The sequence below is a fragment of the Chamaea fasciata genome, unplaced genomic scaffold (assembly GCF_029207755.1).
Source record: "Chamaea fasciata isolate MVZ Bird 193981 ecotype frontalis unplaced genomic scaffold, bChaFas1.0.hap1 SCAF_6, whole genome shotgun sequence".
In the NCBI taxonomy this organism is placed as follows: Eukaryota; Metazoa; Chordata; class Aves; order Passeriformes; family Sylviidae; genus Chamaea; species Chamaea fasciata.
Genome location: NW_027094091.1, coordinates 59,100,866 through 59,119,955, shown reverse-complemented (window position 1 = coordinate 59,119,955; position 19,090 = coordinate 59,100,866). Strand labels below are relative to the sequence as shown.

The 19,090-nt window shown below is 47.7% G+C and overlaps 1 protein-coding gene across 3 annotated transcripts in view; it reads right to left on the bottom strand.

Annotated features, from left to right (window-relative positions):
* Positions 1-16,337, bottom strand: part of NR3C2 (nuclear receptor subfamily 3 group C member 2) — a 190,069-nt gene extending 173,732 nt beyond the window's left edge. Inside the window, exons 1-2 of one of the 3 annotated variants that reach the window (XM_066186504.1) lie at positions 15,759-16,337; positions 9,219-10,983 (exon numbers count right to left, since the gene is read on the bottom strand). In XM_066186504.1, coding sequence (XP_066042601.1) covers positions 9,219-10,981 — 1,763 coding nt within the window. In that variant the 5' untranslated portion in view covers positions 10,982-10,983; positions 15,759-16,337. Of the gene's footprint in view, positions 1-9,218; positions 10,997-14,117; positions 14,265-15,758 lie in introns of those variants that run through there. The other 2 variants (XM_066186505.1, XM_066186503.1) reach the window with 2 other exon arrangements.
* Positions 16,338-19,090: the final 2,753 nt, after the last annotated feature.

Below are 19,090 nucleotides of genomic sequence, written 5' to 3'. Positions count from 1 at the left end.
AGTGAGATCTCTGACCTTTTGGAGAAGCTCATATTTGAACTCATGCCTCCTAAGGGAAAAGAAACGTTGCCGTCGTGATGTCCCAACCTTAAGACACTTCCAGAAGCAACCCCTTTCCTGCTCCTAGTCTGAGGGCAGTGACCTTGATGAAACTTGACTAGGAGACCATTTCCCACCTCCAGCACTGCTCCTGTCAGACAAGAGGCGGTGTTTGAGTGGGGAATATGGTGAATCACCTGCAAAAGGCTGGAGAGGGACTTTTTACAAGGGCACACAGCGATAGGACAATGGGTAATGGCTGTAACTAAAGGAGGATAATTTAGATAAGGTATTACGAAAAAATTCTCTACTCTGAACGGTGATGAAGCACTGGCACAGGTTGCCCAGAGCAGCTGTGGATGCCCCATCCCTGGAAGTATTCAAAGCCAGGTTGGATGCAGCTCTGAGCAGCCTTGTCTAGTTCAAAATGTCCTTGCCCACGGCAGGGGGGTTGGAACTTGACCATCTCTGATGTCGCTTCCCAAACCAACCCATTCTGTAACAGCGAGCAGAGTCCCTTCCCCACTCTCTTTCCTGCAGCAGCACTACGGGAGGGAGCGCTAAAGACACAAACACAATTGATTTTTCAAGGTGAGACGCTGCCAGAGTAAACCGGGGCTCGCCGGTTGCGAAAGCGCGTTTCCAAAGGGCTCGGGGAGCGCGGGTGTCCATGAGGACACGGCAGGTGACGCACTCCCGGGGCACACGGACACGGCTCCTTGCGCAAGTCCCCCGTGGGCCCTGTTCAGCACCTGCCCCTTCCCTGCACGGCCTAGGTCTGCCTGGGAGAAGCAAAGCACAATACAAGAATTTATTCAGGAGAGCACTGCTTTGCTCAGTAACTGCTCCCATCTCCATGGGGCACTCCTGAGCCACCTCTCGTACGCCATCCTGACCCTCTGAGCCAGGTACAGGAGAGGAGCTGGTGAACAAAAAAATTCAGTAGAAGGGATTTCAAACCCTGAGAACAACGGGTTTTGCAGGACTGCACTATGATCCTAGCACAACACAGGATTCAGCAAAGCATTGCCAAAAACGCTGGCAAGACCCTACAGTTCTCGGCAGCTGGGACAGGCAAAATCCTGGTCAGGACAAACTACTTAATTCCCCATTCTGCCTTCTGATTAAAAGTTCTCAGACCACTGATAGATTATGCTGCCCAAAATAAACCTCTAAATAATGCTTTGTTTTGCAGCTTAAGGCTGAATATGCACCCAAAACGGTCATACAGAAAAATAAGGAAGCAAGATATTCTCACAAACCCAAAAAGACTCAGAAAGCATTGTTAAAGATTGTGTGAGGTTTTTAAAATTTTTTTTATTAATTTTTTTTTAGACCTAAAAAAAGCTGCCACTTTTAGAAACTTGGGGTAACACCCCTCCACCTCTCAAAAGCAGACATGGAATGAAAAGCACAATAGAAAAACTCATGTACTTAGCATAAATTTTAGCCTGAAAGCTCATTCAAGAAAGTTATTTCACCTCCAGATGCAAGCAGAAAGTATTGTTTAGGAGAGAGGATGGGAACAAGTAAAGTGATATAAAAATTGTCAGATACATTCAGCAATTAGTCTGAAATTTGCTTTTTAACCTCAGGGCTGTAACTCTTTGATCTATTATTATCACCACAATCAGCAGCATACCCATGCATCTTAGAGGCGCGTACAAATTCCTATAAGCCATTTTACACATTATCTGCAAATGCTGGATTCCATTTCTGCTCAGAGGTTCTAACCAAAATTTACTTTTTCTTCCTCCTTTTCAAAAAATAACGTTACATATTAACTCCAAGGAACCCTACCTCCAGATACGAAATTTAAGCTACCAGTTTGTTCATTAAGCCAATACGCAGCTTAAAGATCACAGATTTGGAGAAATTTAATTTAGCAACTGGCTAACAACAAACTCTAATGTAATTGCAGGCGCTTAATCCACTGTTTAAGATAAAGAAATAAAATTCAAGTTATTTTGTGATCTACTGGCACTGCGGGAACTTCTGCTACAATACAACTCAGTAAACAAATGGCGTCTTGCAAAGATACTTATTCACATACTGAATAGACACAGCCAGTGTTACTTACACCTTTTATGAACCCAGAAGAACAGCATGGATTTGGTTTTCTGCACTTTTTTCGTCATTTTGGGAGAGGGTTTCGGGAGATTGCAGTGGGATGGGGGGAGGGTTGTTTTTCGTGGTTTAAATCTTTCAGCACTGATTTCAGCAAAACAGAGAAAGAGAACCACCCAGATCACTTCCTTTCAGAAAACACACTGTTAAGCTCTGATAAACCATATTAATAAACCTCACTGCAAAACAAAACAAAAACAAACAAACAAACAAAAAACCCACAACCCCAAACAAGGCCACAAAGCCTCCCATTTAAAGAGACCATTTATTTGAAAATTTTGCCCTGAGAGCAAACCAACCCTCAAGGTCTTTGTAAAATCCTGGGTTCGCTGAAGGGAAAGACACGGATGCACAGAAATCCTGTTTCCAAGTCCGAGGAGGGAGTGCCTCCTCCCACGCAAGCCCCACGGAGAGGGGGAGATGCTGCCGCTCCTCTTGCCGGCAGTGGTACCGCAGCAGGCTACACTGGGAACTGCTGGCATGCATAAACAGGCACGTCCTGACCTGCGAAGCCCTTCCCCTCCAGCCTAAGCCAAAAAAGTGTGCCTTCCTCCAAGGTCAGTCTGACTCCTCCGGCAGCAAAGCCAAGGTGGCTCCGGCAGGAGAGGGCTGTCGGAGGGGCCCACCAGACCGTGACCTTCCGCTGCGGGTTACACAAGTAGGGCAGTGAGCAGTCAAATCATGCCATGGTCTATTTAGGGTGCATTCACACGTGCCCAATAACGCTGCAAGAACCTGGTCCATTGCACTCGATGGAAAGAAATACTGCTGCTTTTTTTTTTCCCCCTCTCCACAGATCTCTCACTCAGAGGAGACTGCAACCGAAGTAATTCATATGCTGAGCACCAGGCACTGTGTAGCAACCAGCTGCATGTGAAAACTGATAAAACTACTAAACTTAGATGGATTTAATACCTGTTTTTCACACACTCTTTTTAGTTTCCTCGTTGGACCATTTTTATCACTCTTAGACAGCCATATTTTAAGACACATTTGCCAGAGAACAAGTTACGGTTCTATATTCATCCTTAACTGTGGTATTTTCTGACCTCTGAGATCTTAAATCTCAAATCACAGCACTACATTGTTCTCCAAGAAGTTTTGGTCAAAACAAGTCCATTATTAACTCCATCTCCTACAACTCTGTTCAAAGACTCAATACATATAATCGAAAAAGAGAAAACACCTTTTAAAACTATATCCAGTGTTGATAATACTGATAATACTAGTGTTGGGATTATGGCTCAACAACACATTATCTTTCAGCAGAAAGGTGCACTTGGGGTATTTCACAGGCTCTGTTCCCTTTCCATCCCTTCAGTTTGTTCTCGTGTCCATACCACATCATACTGCTCACCAAGTTTCACTGTCCTGTTGGCTCTTCAGAGCTTCGAAGTGGACTGGATCAGGAACCCAATCTGGCTCTCACATACAACAAGCCCAATCAAAGGGACACAACCAAAATCACAGCGGACAAGGCATGGCCCAACAGAGTATTTTCACCACTGCAAATAATACATCATTCAGCTACAAGTGACACCCAACAGCAGCCACTGCTCCAGCCTGGGATCAGCAAAGCAGCAGTAAGCACCTGGCAATCTGATTCAGCCAGGCAGAGCACTTCACAGCAGGCTGTAGGTCCATTAATGTTAAGTGCTGGTTGAGTAAGGCCAGGTTATTGAACCACAACTTAACAATTTACTCCCTCTGCAGACAACAGGAGTACTGCACGAGCACTGAATCTGCTGCATCTATCCCTGTGCATGCTTGCCTGCCTTGCTGCAACACACATCTCATAAAACAGGACAGGAACATTTTTTATACTTTTCTGTCTTCCAGTCCTCATGAAAATGGACTGATCTATACTGTCGGGAAACGCATAATCAAAACTTCTTCTGCTAGTTGAAGTCCGTGCATTGAAGGTGACCCCACCTTCCTGTTTTTCAGAAAACCATCAAAACAAGATTATCAGAGTGAGATTCCGTATCACCAAAAGTGACAGAAAAAACAGGCAACAACTATTAGCTACAATCAGAATTCAACATGGCAAACTGATTTTCAACAGCCGAGTTTAGTGGTATCAACCAGCAATTGAAACGTTTCGGAAATACACAACTTTATTTTCCCCTGCACAAAGAAACAGCCAAGCCCTAGATCCTGGCACCCAGCTTGACAACAGAGCTCTTATTTCCCCAGATGGGGAAGATCCACCCATCTCTGGAACACAATTTTCCATTAATGTAGACTTCTCTATGCTACAGCTCAGGAGGCAACAGATATGTATAATTTTAAGGGAAAATAAGGCATTATTTGCACTCACATTTCAAGGGAAAATACTTTATACAGACTTTGAACTTCTCAATAAAGAGCAATACAAAAACCCAGCACCCTCACCAAAATACCAACAAAGAAAGCTGTAGAAAGTAAAAGGTTGTTCAAGGCATGCTGGTATGCCCAAGGGAACCTTTCATCCTGGGCTGACATATTCATACAGACTTCTAATTTCTCCAGTGAGAAATAAAGAATATGCAGAGGTCTCAGTTGTGTCAAGACTATACCCAAAGCTGCATTAAAAAAACCCCCACAAAATTATACAAGAACCTACAAAAACAAGGACACCTTCCCAAATTGAAATAAAGGAAAAATATAGATTTGAGGCTATGGTCCATGGTTTTAGAGAATCATTTCTGAAGAAGGTTTGCACAGTAAATTTTTGAGAAGATAAAGTGAAATACTGTCCTTCCAAGCATGGAGAATATTTTAACAGCACAGTCCTTTTCTCATAAAGTCCGTCAGCAAACAGAGGTCAAGGCCATTCATAAATTCTAAAAATAATATTTACCAGACCTTTATCTTTCTGGCAGGTATAATTCTGATAAGTGAGTATTCTAGATAATATTTAACATAAAAGTTTATTTACAAAAATACTTGCAATAGTCTGAAATCAGATTTTAACCAGAATCAGTTCAAGCCAGTAAAGGCTACAGATCATGTCGTTGGGTTGCTTTCTGGTTTTGGGTTGGGTGGGATGGGGTTTTGGGGGGTGTTTTTTCAAGTAAGGTCTAAGAAATGAATACTGACACATGTGAATGGCTCAGGAACAGAGAGGTATAAGTCATCCCTAAAATACTATCTATGTCTGATCAAAAATTACTTGGAACACAATTATAGATAAACATATGCAATTCATATTAAAACACTAAACTTTCTGAATAGCAGCGCATCAAACTTTGTGAATTCTTCCCACACTGGATTACACCAGTGGAATTGCCAGGAAGAAACAGCAGTAGGAGTATCAGCCCCCTGTTTCCACCACAAGCACCGCAAAAAGCAAGTACCCGTGTGTACATATATGAGTTAATATCGAAACTAGACGGAAAAGGCACATTTGCAGAAGAGGCTTTAGGTACGAGCTAATGCAGCAGAAAGGTCATCCTCCTCAATTTCTACAGTTGTTTTAAGCAACCATGACATTTTCGTAGGCCATTTTGAAAATCACATAATTGGCACGATCATGGGACTTAGGCTAGCATCCCGATTCAGATGAGCACTGATCACCTTGAAGTGAAATCTTATCTGGATTCTTTGTGTAGGTTTACATCAATGACATCACACAATTGCACCTACCTTCTTTATCAAGCCCACTTAGCTATTACTTAGTTTAGAAACCAGTATTTCTTAGAAATGCCATTTGTGGAGGGAAGAATCTATATACACAGACAGACAAGTATGATTCACCCTTTATTAAAAATCACAAATGTAAAATCTTTCAAAAACAAAGACATGTTCTGCATGCATATTAGCAAAAGAAAAATATTTTTAAGGGAATAAGTGAATTTGGTTTTGCTTAAGAGGCTCTCATTCCCCAAACACCACAAGCTGCAATGTTATAAAAAAGTTACCACCAACTAACTTAAAAAAGAACCATAACTGTGCACATCTAATAAAAGTAACTGAAGGAGAAAAAGAGAAATGTTCTAGTTTGCAGTGGGTGAATGGCACAGACAACAAGGTAGCAAGGCACTTTAAATGCCTCAACGATGGTTATTAGACACTACCACCAAGTATAACTGATTCAAGAAAGGGGACACTCTAATATGAAAAAAAAAATGACAGCAATATTCTAAAGATTCATTATCAATATGAAAAGTCAAAGTCATCTTCTTTTGGCCACCCACTGCTTTTCACCATGTAAGCTGCAAGTCTGAGGCAGTTCAGAAAGAGTATGACATCAGGGTTCAGAAAATCATGTAGCTAAAACAAGACATATTCCATGCTGGTCATCTATTGGCTTTAGAGAACCACATAGCCTATTTTTTCCCTTCACCTTATTCTTTGCTTGCAGCCATTTATTTACATTGCAAGCTAAGTACCCCTGAAAAAAAAGAGACAAAGGCTTAAAATACCAGAAACTTTAAAATATTGCAAACTTCAAAGGGTTAATCACAGGCTGCAAAAGTCCGCAAAATGTGTGATGCCTGATAGGATTGACACATCAGAAAAAAACCTGATGGGAAATAGCAAGGATCTGGTTTAGATGTAGAGGACGGAGGTGCGATGCTGCTATTCTGATGGCATGAAGGAAGAGGTATTTTGCAATCCCCATACCGCATGGATATGGGACAGCTGAAACCAGCCTTGGGATGTTGAGTCTGGCATGGTTTTAAGCTATGTGTGCTTTATTACAACACCTCAGAGCACCAACTAATTTGAGCAGGATTTCCTCTGTTCTAGCTGCAAGACAGCACAGAAATGAAGAGGGGAAAAAAAGAGATCAGTCTGAGGTTCAATAGCAAGGCTGAGCTTTTACATGTGTGACATCTTATGTGGAATTGTTATGTCTTGTCTCACCAGCAGACAAATATCTCAGCTGGCACCTCTGCACCCAAATCTAGACTGCTAAAATGATCTCTACCCAATTTACCTTGAAAATTTTAAGGGCTTTGCACAGGTCCCTGGCTGCACTGTTGGCGTAGAGCCATCACCAGTCAGGTTAAGAGCAACATTTAGTTAAATAATGGGGTTGAGTTCTGAGATTTGAAATGATGACACATGTCCTAATCTGGAGTACAGATCAAGATGCCTGGAGTGTCGCAACCCTGCAGATCTCCATCACCTGAACAGAATTCCACACGTAACAGCTCTGAGCACTAAACATCTCAGGATTTCAACCGTGCAAAGTGGCAGCTACGCTCACCTGCGCATCCTACAGAGATACCAGCTTAGAGAACATAGACAGGAAAGTGCACCCAGCCTATGTCATCATCAAATCTGATTACATTTACTGATCTAGAGCTACAGTGGACTAATGTCAGATCAGAAGACTCCTTTAAAAGCCTTATGAGAAGCTGTCACTCCAAACACAACTATTGATGGCAACCATGCTCCTTCCTGCATTATTTCCTTGTTTATTGTGCCTGGCCCTGCAATGGATGACGGCCTTGACTCAGTGCAAGCATTCAGTCACACAAGAGCTCTCACAGCTGGCAGGAGCTACCTGTCCAAGCAACAGTGCTCAACCACAAAGGCAGTAGAATATTGGGTCTTTGTATTCAGGCATTCCATCAGTCTTCTGGTGAACTTCTCTCACTACATAAATAATGCAATTTATGAAAATTACATCAGGTAAACTAGAAAACAGTGACTCCATCTTCCTTAATCCAAGAAAGTACATTTAAGACAAGACTGGATGATAACAAATACCTGCCTACATGCAAAGTTCAGCATGATGATAGGATACAGCCCTTTCAAGTTGAGTATATTAAAAACTGCAGGGTTTTTTTCCAGACCATATTGGAAATGGCCAAAGAAAAAGTGAAGTATGGCCTACCAAATGACAGATTGCAGCAGTGCTGGACAGAACTGAGAATCAAATGAAAACAGGTAAAGTCTTTTTTTTTTTCTCCTTACAGGTAGATAGGCTGATTTCCCTCCTGAAAAGCACCATTATTTTAGATACTATGTTTTTCACTGCAACACTATTTCCAGGAATCTGTAGTATCATACAAATATGGAGAACACCATGCATCCTCCTCACCCCACTCCAAGAATAAGGCAGATGCTTCATTCACCGAGGGCAGCTGTGTAGCTTGTGATGAGCAAAAAAGAAACATTTGAGAAAGGTAAATGCCAATCTGTTACTGGCTATTTGAGCTTTGGCACAAACCTTTGGTGAGCCCACTGGGTACATGGGTATGCTATGCAACCATGTGAACTCAGTCATGCTGTCAGAGGCGCTTCAGAACTTGTGCTATTGACCCTGAAACTAGATGGTTTAGGAAAGTAGGCATCCCTCATGAGATGCAAGGACACCTGCTTGTGCTGCCACAGATCAGCCAAGAAACCCAAATTCAGATGACACTTGCTCATTTCTCTTCCACCAAAAGTGAGGAGATCAGTTTATCCATTTCTCCCTTTCAAATGCATCAAGTTTTAACAGCCCTCCTCCTTCTGGAGGCATTTTTCTATATATATAAACCAAATGTTCCTACAGCTAAAATACAGAAATAATATGTTGCCACAGGCTTGTAACGTTTAGTTTTTAAAACTTAACCAGTTAAAGTACAGTGCAAACACAGAACCATGCTTCTTCACAAAAACAGATTCCTGACACTACCATTTTCTTATCCTCATCTCAGCATTTCATCTGAGGTACCACACATTCAAGCACTAGCTAAGAAAGAATAACCATTATAGGACACAAGAGAGCAATTTTACTAAGCTCTCATTATGAGAAAAACAACATTTGTAGTAGTAAGAGCTCATAAACATACTAAAGCTATACCTTCAAACCTAATAACAAGAGAATATAATATGTTGTTCTTAAATATTAGAGCCAGCACTTTGTTTTTATTAAAGGCAGAGTAAAATACAGCAAGATAGCAACCAATCTAATAGTAACTGAAATTCAAAGAAAGAATTATGCATCAGACTGAGAAATACCACCCTGTTCCTCATTTGAATTCACACCTTGTTTGTTTAATGGAGGGGGAGAAAGAAAAACAAACAAACAAACAAACCAACAAAAAAACCCAAACAATTTGCCAGCTCACCTGGATACGTTTTCTGGAATGTACTCTAGAACCGGATACCCATCACTTCTTCTGGATGCCAACTCTGAATGCGACTTCCAGGTCTCCACGAGCGTGCTGACAGCAGGGAAGGAGCTCAGGTGCTGAAATGTCTGCTCTCGAGCAACCGGCCGCGACAAGGATATTGTGCCCTGGGCACCGATCCTGTAGTGAAATGACTGTCCACCTGAATTTACACCCACAATGGCAGAGGATGGTATATTGTTTTCTTGGTAATAGCTGCCATCATCAGGCTCCTGCTTAATCCCCACACGTAGGCCTGGATTTGGAAAACCGCTACCTTCACAATTTCCATCGAATGAAGAAACAGGTGGTCCTAAAATCCCAGAAAGAGAGTAATAGTCTTTGTCATCCATAAAAGAAAAATATGAGCCATCTGTAAATGGGAAAGGATTTACTGTTTGATTCCCTTTGAAGGAGGCACCAGAACAAGGATGTTTGGCCGACTCTTGCTTCACTGGTACTGAAAAGGGGGAATCGGAGTTTATTTTGCTGCTGCTGTCACCGATGCAGGCGCTGCCAAAGGATCCGTCTGGCTCAGGCTTTATGAACTGAACAAGGTTCATCTGGCTGTTGTTGGAGATGGCGTTCTCCATTTCCTCCATCTTAGGAAACGTGAGTTCTTGAGCACCCTTGTCTTTTGTTTCTGGACTAGGAACAGTATCTTGGCTTCTGCTGGGCCCCACTGGCGTGCCGGAAGGCGGGAACCCTATGGAGTTGTTTACGGGGCTACAGATGGATGATCCCACAGTGCTAACCGCTGGACTAGAACGCGTGGACCTATTATTGGCATTGGAAGGGCTGGCAATGGAGCTCCTGGAGTTCAGGTTTGCAGGGCTGGACACAGAAGATCGCATAGTGATATTGTTGGGACTCGAGACGGGAGATTTCACGCTGCAGTGGCTGGGAGGGCTGGAAATCGGCGACTTCATGCTACTGATAGGGCTGGAAAGCGGAGAGCCGACGTTGCTAACGTGCGCGGGGCTGTGCAGCATGGAGCCCCGGCTCTCAACGTTCGGCGAGCGCGACAGAGGGGTGCCCTGCCCGATGGGGCTGTGCATGGCAAAGTTCCCAAAGTTAGCCGTAGTTGAGGACACGGAGTTAACTCCTGCAGGACTACATACTGAGGAGGCCATGTTCTGAGGGCTGCAGCCTGAGGGGCTTTTCTCTTGACACATGATAGGGCTTTTGACAATTGTGTGCATGGCACCGCCGTTCACAGCGCTCCCAGAGTCCGACATCAAAGACCTCAAGGGCCTGCTGGCGCTGTGGAGGGGAGAGGAGCAATGGCCATTCTCCTTGTAGAGCTTCACCAGCTGCTCCATGTTCTGGTAGATCTTTCCTGGGCTCGCCTGGTTCTGCTGATCGTAGTGGTAATCGGCGTCTCGTATCGAATCCATATACAAACCCATGGATTCGGCCACCGCTGCCGACAGCTCCTTGGACTCTGTTTCGGTTTTGATGTCAGACGGCAGAAGACCAGGCTGGCTGTTGTCTTGCTGCAGGCAGGAGAGTAGCTCAGGTTTTTCTTTGCTGTTTCCTTGAGCGCTGTTGTTTGCGAACGTGCCGGCGGCGCAGCTTACGTTTACAATCTCCATGTAGTTACTGTCATCAGTCTGCTCTCCAGCACCTATGGAAGAATACTCCACAGACTGAGAAACTTGACCCCACCGTCTCTCCATATCTAAGCCTTCTGGGTAGCTGTGGTATCCTTTTGTCTCCATAACTAGCAAAGACATACATAAAAAAGCAAAATTAATGACAGGACAGTGTGACTTCCTAAGGAAATTTCCTAATTTCCTAAGGAAACAAGGCGTATCCGCTCCCTCTGTCTATCCTCCTCACTCTCTCTCTTCCTGCCAGTCCCACTTCCCTGCCCCATCCATCATCTCTCAACCATTTGTCCAATTTCAATCAAACTGAGGGAAAAGGTCTCATGGATATGACAGCCCTCTGGGTTGAGGGAGAAAACAGCTCAGCAGTTAGGAAACACCCAAATTATTGCTCCCAGCCCTGTCCCAAAAGGAACGGCTTGGCAACGTCAGCACAACCACTCACCCTCACTGGCCACAGCCCCATGGTCAGTGCCAGCTGTACCAGGGGCTGTCCCTCACCTAAAAAAGGGAAGGGGGAGTAAGGAAGGAGGGAATCCTGCTGATGCCAGGCAGGATGCAAACTCTGTGGAAATTGCTCATTGCAGCTCTGCTCCTCTAAGAACCTTCAACTGCCATCTTACAGGGACAACAAAGCAAGGGAGGCTGCTGTTTTAATGGGGTTTCTCTTCATCATCCTCACCATCCAGCATTAACACAGGATGCTTTAGAAGGAATCAGGGGTTCTGAGGGGCTGGGAGCTGACTCGCCCCTTCCCAGCTATACCAACTTCTTGTACAACCTCCCAAGAAGACATGAAGGTGTGGGGAGAGAAGTAGGACAGAAGAACGGCAGGAAACATTTCTGCCACAGAGGAAGGGGATCAGACTAGGTGGGAACGCATAGCTATTAAAGGGATCCATAACTCTGCCAATTCTGCAAAACTCCATGGCAGCCAGCAAGAGGCATATATAAAGAAAAGTAAACCTCGTTCTAAAATGGACCCTAAAAAAATGCCTCCCATCCCACAATGCAGCTTGCTCGAGGTAAGGAGCAAAATACATGACCTAGTCTCCAATAATCTTAAAACCACATATAAGTAACAACAATTTCTAATTTTTTAAGGATTTGGCTCATAGTATCATTAGAACTGCAGAAACTCAAGTGCCAACAGTTACAATATCAATATTATGCAAATATTTTTCCTTTCAGAATGTATTCATTTTCCGCTATTTAATATAGTGTTCAATCCCTTTACTTAACACTACTTAACTATGCTATTTTGAGCAAAATTATAAAAACAAACTAAAAAACCTTAAACTGAATGACTTGAATACTTCTTTGCCCTTACTTAATTGGAACTATAGCCCAATGCCTACGTTTCCCTCAAGCACAAATTTTATTAGAACCTAGAATTTTGTGTCTCACATCATCATCACATTCCTATAGTCTAAAATTTTCAGACAGAAGTGCCTAATTCCACAAAAAGTCATTCCCAGATAATCGCCTACCCTTGATTTGAGTGCTGAGCAAGCCTAATTCCTAGAGAAATCAATTGCAGCTGTGAGTGACCCGCATTTCTGAAAACCAGGAAACTTAGTTAAGGCTTAAAATTAGGATGTAAGTTAAAGATAACTCTCAGAAACACTAGCAGAACCACTGCATACCAGGAAATATCTGTTACAGGCCTAACATTACACCAGTGTTTGAGCTTTATAGCAACTTCTCCAACAGCAGTAAAATTCAGACTTCATATATAATCAATAGGCAAGTATACTCTAAAACTTCAGCAAATAAAAATCTGGGTCATACAAAGGAAAAGAAACCCGAAAATTCCCTGATCCTGCACTTGCATAGGCTAGTAAATATATCCAAGAGGATCAAAAAGCAGCAGAGATTATCTGTGGCCTGATACAAGTTCAGTTTAAAATGACAGATATAAGTTGGGAAGAATGCAAGAGCAAACTGATTTTTTGGGAGTGCTGGTTTCTGCCACCTCCAAGTGCCTTGGTGGATACCAGAACTGAATTAATCATCTCAGGGGTTACTGCTGCATTATTGGTTTTGTTCTTTTAGGCAGAACTTGACTAGCACATCTATCCACAGATTCCACACTTCACCTACTGCACACACATGCCTTTTTACTAACTTTCACTAAACAAATCTGACTGCGGGCTAAAACATCGACTGACACCCACAACTAAAGCACAGCAGTGTTACATATCAGAACCAAGATCATCTCTATCTGACACTTTACAAAGCAAGCGACATTGTGAGCAGCAACAGCAGCTTATCCAGACTCCCTCCCCAAAGAGCTACCGAGACACTGCGAGTTGTATATTTCACCCCAAACATATCAACAAACATAGCCCTCCGCAGCAAAAATATCCGATCAGGCATGAAACCAGATTCCCGCAGCAACAACCAAATAAAAAAACCAAACGGTACCTGGTATTCCTGCAACCAAAAGGTCACCTAGATACGAGAAAATCTGAAGTAAGCCCAGTTAAAAAAAAAAAAAAAAATTAAAAAAAAATAATCTGGCGGCTCAAGCAGCCACCCACTTCTTAACTCTCGGCGTTTGTAAACGAAATTTCCTTTAAGTTTCACTGTCTGCCAGCCACCCCGCGGACACAAGACTACCCAGGGGACCTGAGTTTCATGGCTGGGCTGGGGTTTCCCCCCTTTCTCCAGGGTACCGGAGCGGTACGGGCAACCCCGGCACCTGCGCTGCCCCGGCACGGCCGCCCACGGATCGGAGCGGAGCCGGGCTCGGGTCCCCCCCGGCCCCGCGTGTTAACACCCACGCAGGCAGCGCGCCGATTTCCCTATTTACCCTACGCGGTGAGGAGCATCACCGCAGCTCCCAGGCAGCAGCTACCGCTTCTCACCCCTGTCCCCCACGCCCCCCCGGCCAGTCTGCTTTCCCGCAGGTGCAGTCCGGGCTGTCACGCCTGGGGGAGCCCAGCAGTGCCCGGGAGCTCCCTGCCTCCCTTCCCTCCCTCCCAGGAGTTCGCGGGGGAGGGGGGATCCGACAGCCCAAACCCGCTTTCGGCCGAGCCCGCCCTGCCAGCCCCCTCCTGCCGGCCGCCCCCCGAGCGATGAGAAAAGCGCTTTTTTCCCGTGCAAACGCCGCTCCCCACCCATCACGGCGGCGAGTGTCCGGGCCCCGCTACCGAGCCCCCCCGGCTGCCGCCACGCCCCGCCAGCCGCACCTCCGGCCGCGGTGCGGGGAGCGGAGCGGTGCCCCCCGGCCCGGCCCCGGTACCTGTTGCGGCGGGGCGCGTCCCCGAGCCCCCGCGGCGCGGAGCGGAGCGCAGGGCGGCGCGGAGCGGCGGGGCGGGCGGCGCGGCTCCCCCGCCTCCCCGCCCGCCCGAGGCGCGCCGCGCCGCCCGGTGACACGGAGCGGCACCCGGGAGGGGACGGGAAAAGGTGCCAAGTCCTTTAAAAACATGTCACATGCCCACATAAAGTTCAAGTTTACGTCCCGCCCGCCGCCCGCCACCATTGGCGGGCGCGGCGCGGAGCGCGGCGCGGCCGGGGCCAGGCGGGCGCGCCATTGGCTGCGCCGCGCCGTCACTCACCGGCCGGGCGACATGACTGATACAAAGTTGCTGCGACACAGCCTGGGAAACGCATCTCCTTAAAGCCGCAGGGACCGCGCGGCCCCGCGCTCCGCCCGCCCGCGGGGTCCCCGCACACCGCCCCGGGCACCCCTGGTGAGGCGGCGGCGCGGCGGCCCCGGGCCCGCCGCGCACAGGTGAGGTGCGCGGGGCGCGGCCGCCCCCGCCCGGTGCCCGAGCCGAGCCGCGCCGGCGGCAGGGCCGGGCATCGCCTCTCCGCCGGCCCGGGGTTTCCGCCTGTCAGCGGCGCATGAATGCGCACCGTGCCGATGCAGCGCTGATTTAACCGGAGAAATTTTTAAAAATAAAAAATAATTAGGAGGAGGGGGAAAAGAAAGAAGGAAAATGTAGGGGAAAGGGAAAATAAGAAGGAAAAAAAAAAAAAAAAAAGGAACGGAGGAGCGACGGCGGCGGAGCGCAGAAGGGTTCAAGGACTCGTCCTCCGCTCCCCGCCGGGCTGGCTCCGCTCCGCGGCAGCCGCGCATCCCGCCGGGCGCCCCGCCCGCTGCCTCTCCCCAGCCAGAGGAGTCGCCGGAACGACTCCTGGCCCCGGGGTTGCTGCCACCTCCCATTCCCCAGTGTCCCCCTGGGTGCCTGCGTCCCGGCTGCAGGAATACCCTTTTCCCAGAGAAGCCAGAAAAAAAAAAAAAAAAAAAAGAAAGGAAGGAAAAAAAACCGCCGAGCAAACTTTTAGACGATGCGCTCCCAACTCGTTCCCTAAATACCGCCCCCAGCCCCCGGTCAGCGGCCCCTGAGAGCCCCGCTCCCGGCCCCCAGGTGCGCCCACAGCCCGGCGGGGACAGCTCCGCGGCCCCACAGGGTGACAGCGGTGCCCCTGGGAGCGGGGCGGGGGGCTGAACCCGCCGGGCAGAGGCAGCGCCGAGCACCGCGCACCTTCTCCCGCAATCGCCCGTGCGCGCCCGCAGGGACCCCGCGTGTGCTGCTGCGGGTTTGTATTCCAGAGTCACGGCGAAAGCGCCAACATCCCCAGGATTTGGGGTGTCACGTGCTCCTCTCGTTTTCCTATTCTGCCAAATATCGACCCACACTCACGGGCCGAGGCGGCGGCTCCCAGCGCCCGCGGCGCGACCCGCGGAGGAGCAGCCGCCGCCGCGCTTCCCCGCGGGCGCTGGCGAGCAATGGACGTGTCCTTCCCGCGAAGTTTTCACGGATGGGGACGGGACTAGCCGTGACCTGGATACGCCGGCCGGTGTGTCGGACACCCGCCCCGCTGCCCCCCGCGCCGCTGCTCACCCCGCGCAAGGCTCCGCGCTGCACTCACTCACCTCCCCTACGACATGGTGGCGCGGCGGGGGGAGGAGGCGCGGCCCCCGGCTACTGGCAGCGAACCATCCGGGAGCCCGCACCGCCACCCAGGGTAAAAAAAAAAAAAAAAATTAAAAAAAAAAATTAAAAATTAAAAAAAAAAAAAAAAGTACGCGGAGGAAGCACCGGGAGAGCGGCCGGGCGGCGGGAGAGAGCTGCGGCGGCGGCAGGCGGCGGGGTGCCCGCGGCTCGGCTCGGCTCGGCTCGGCGGACAGCTCCCACCATGGACGCCTAGGTGGGTGGGTGTTCCCGCGGGTCACACCCTCGCCCGGCGGCGGAGGGGAACGGGGGGTGGATCCAACACCGGTGGGGGAGGAAAGGGGATTTTGGGGGTGGGGGGGGAAGAGAAGAGGGGGCGGAGAGGGAGGAAGAGAGACACCCTCCAAAAAAAAAATCAAAAAACAAACCCGAAAAAAAAATATTAAACTTATGTCATTCCAGGTAAAACTCCCATCTGCGCCACCAAGGAAGAGGAGGGAGGAGAGTGGCGAGGGTGTAAACTTTTTCCTCCCCCCCCGCCCCCTCCGCTGCCGCCCGGCCCCTCGCAGCGCCCGGCGGCCGCGGCGCCCCCGCCGCCCCCTCCCGCGCCGCCCGCCCCGGCGGCTCCCGGCGGCTCCCGGCGCCGCGGGGTTTCTCACGCACGGAGCCCGCCGCCGCCGCCGCCGCGGTTCCTGGTTCGCGGAGCCGCCGGAGGAAGGGAAGGAGGGCGGGCGGCGGGGGAGGAGGAGTGTCTCCCCGTGCCCTTCCCCAGGCGGAGCGTCTCTCCCGGCCCTGGCGGCGGCGGCGGCGGAACACCCCTCCCCTCCCCGCTCCGACCGCCCCGCTCGGCCCCCGGGCGGGCTGCGGGGAGCGGAGCGCCCCTGGACGGGATTGCGGGAGAAGGCTGCGCCCCCCCCCTTCCCGAATCTCCGCCGGGCCTGCGCTTTCCATCCCCCCCGTCCCCGCCGCTGCCAGGCGGGGGGAGCCGGTCCCCGCTGCCCCCCGGCGTGCCCTTGTGCCCCGGGATACGGGCAAGGAGCAGGAGCATCCGCGCCGCACTCGCGGGGCTGCGGTGGGGCAAACCCGCCCCGATTCCAGACCTTAAGAGAAATATCGGTGCTAAAAGCGATGCTGGTTTTAAAATATTATTTCACTTGTGGCTAAGGTCTTTTAGAACTGGTTATGTTTGAGTTCAGGGCATTAAATGTCTTTTCATTTAAACATCCTAAGGGAAAAAAATTAGGCATTGGAGGAAGGAAAAACTTGGCCCTGTTTTAATAGCCTCGATGCAAGTCTTTAAACGTGGGAAAGGTCTGCTTGCCGGGAATTTTACCTGTGCCGAAGTCTGTAGGACTGGGGCCTTGGAAAAGGTGATATTTTGTCAGCTGTTGTTTGCATCCGTCAAAGTTTGTGGGTAACTTGATAAATGTTAAACATGGAAGCAGAAAGTGCTGGTGAGGCCAGACTCAGAGATAACGGCACATTCAATAGCTTAATTTCACAATTAGTTTACTGTATTATTGGAAGCAAATCATATTTCACTGTGCCTACACTGGTGCTCTATTTTTAGCCATAATCTAGCTAAAAAGGAGGAACCTACTGAGATGTATTATAACATCGAATATGAACAATTCTGTTCTCTCTCTTTTTACTCATTTCGTGTCATACATCTGGTTTGGAATACAGCTCGTTTATTAATCAAGCAGAACTACTGCGGATGGGCTGGAGACTTCAATTCCAAGGCAGAGGAAAGTTCCACACAACTCTGCAAGGAACCCGGCAAGTCAAAGCCATGCAAAAAGCATCCAGGCACTCTGTCTGCTCTCCCAATAACTGGCATAGCCAGAACAACTATTTTTTTTATTAATTTAGAATTAAAGTGTATTTGGCTCTTTGGTTGCACTTTTTTTTCTTTTACTTTTCTTGATCCCCCCCCCCCCCCCCCCCCGGGCAAAGTTGTAAATGAAAAAGGCATTTGAAGTGCTTGGACATAGCCTCAGTCTTTGTGTTGCATCATTTTTTAAATTGTATTTTTAAGAACAACAACAACAAAAAAAAAAGATAGAAAATAAAATTGAGGGAATATACCAATCCACTGCCTTAGTACCAAACATTTGATCCCCTCCCTTTTCCCAGTGATACAGACAGAGATGGCTGCTGAAAGAATAAAGCACCTTTCACAGTACATGCAAGATGCTCACAGATTTTCCACAAATTCAGTAGAAACCTCATTTGTTTTCTGCTTGTGGTTCACAAGGAGCACTTAGCTTTTTAGTGGTTGACACTATATCTATTTTTAGCAGCATTTTAACAGCTGTCACTAACAAATACGATCCCATCTTGAACGAGGAGGGGAGTTTATCTGTTTTATTTAAAAAATCAGACTATGTAATTGTCAGATTATAAAATGCAATTTGGATCTTTATCTGTGAAGAGAAAAGGCTATCTTTTCTCATTGTGCCAATTCCATATGGGGGGAGGGGGAAGGGGGATGTGTAGTGGGCTTGATACAGTAACGAAAGGGCTTTGCAAGGTTTGGAAATAATGTTACTCAAAAGCATACAAATGTATACACAGCACATTTCAGACTCGGTTAAAAGTGGTCCTGTTTTGCTCCCTTCTGCAACTGTGTTGCGATAGGGGAAGCCGCAAAGAGTCGAGTCATAGTTTTCCAAGTAGGTCAAGAGGAGCAGCACGGACACCTCCAGTGAGCGATTCTCTTCCCTCATATTAGATTTTGTATGAGGTTAACTCATGTCAGACACATGACACTGAAAGCAGCAGACAGACAAGTGTTAAGGCACTCTTGCAGCAGATGTCATCTCTCTTCCTAAGATAGGGGCAAATTTGCTATGGATAATGCATTACAAAACAAGATAATGCTGGAAGCCGGCAAGTGTCAAATTGTACCTCCTCCCGTGCTTGGAAACGCGAGTGAATTGGTATTAGGGGCCGCAGGAGCAGCGATGTAGTGTAAAAGCAGCCTACTGTACTGTCTTACTTAGAGGTCATGTGCCCTATTTTGAGAACTGAACCAAAGCGGATGAAGTTTTGAGTCAGTTCCAACTAAGGCAGCTGGGCATTTCCCACTTCTCTCCAGCTCCAGCCCAGGAATGCAGGCAATCACATGGTCACACATATTATTCCTTTACCCGACATTACTCACTGTAGATTTAATTTTCATGCCATTTGGCTCATATGGGTTTGATTAGTTGACATTTGCAGCTGGTAAGAAGTAGATGCATTTTGGGAAGACTCTGGAAAAACATTGGGGATGACAGGTGAGAGTTTACTTTCCCTGGCCAACAGGCAT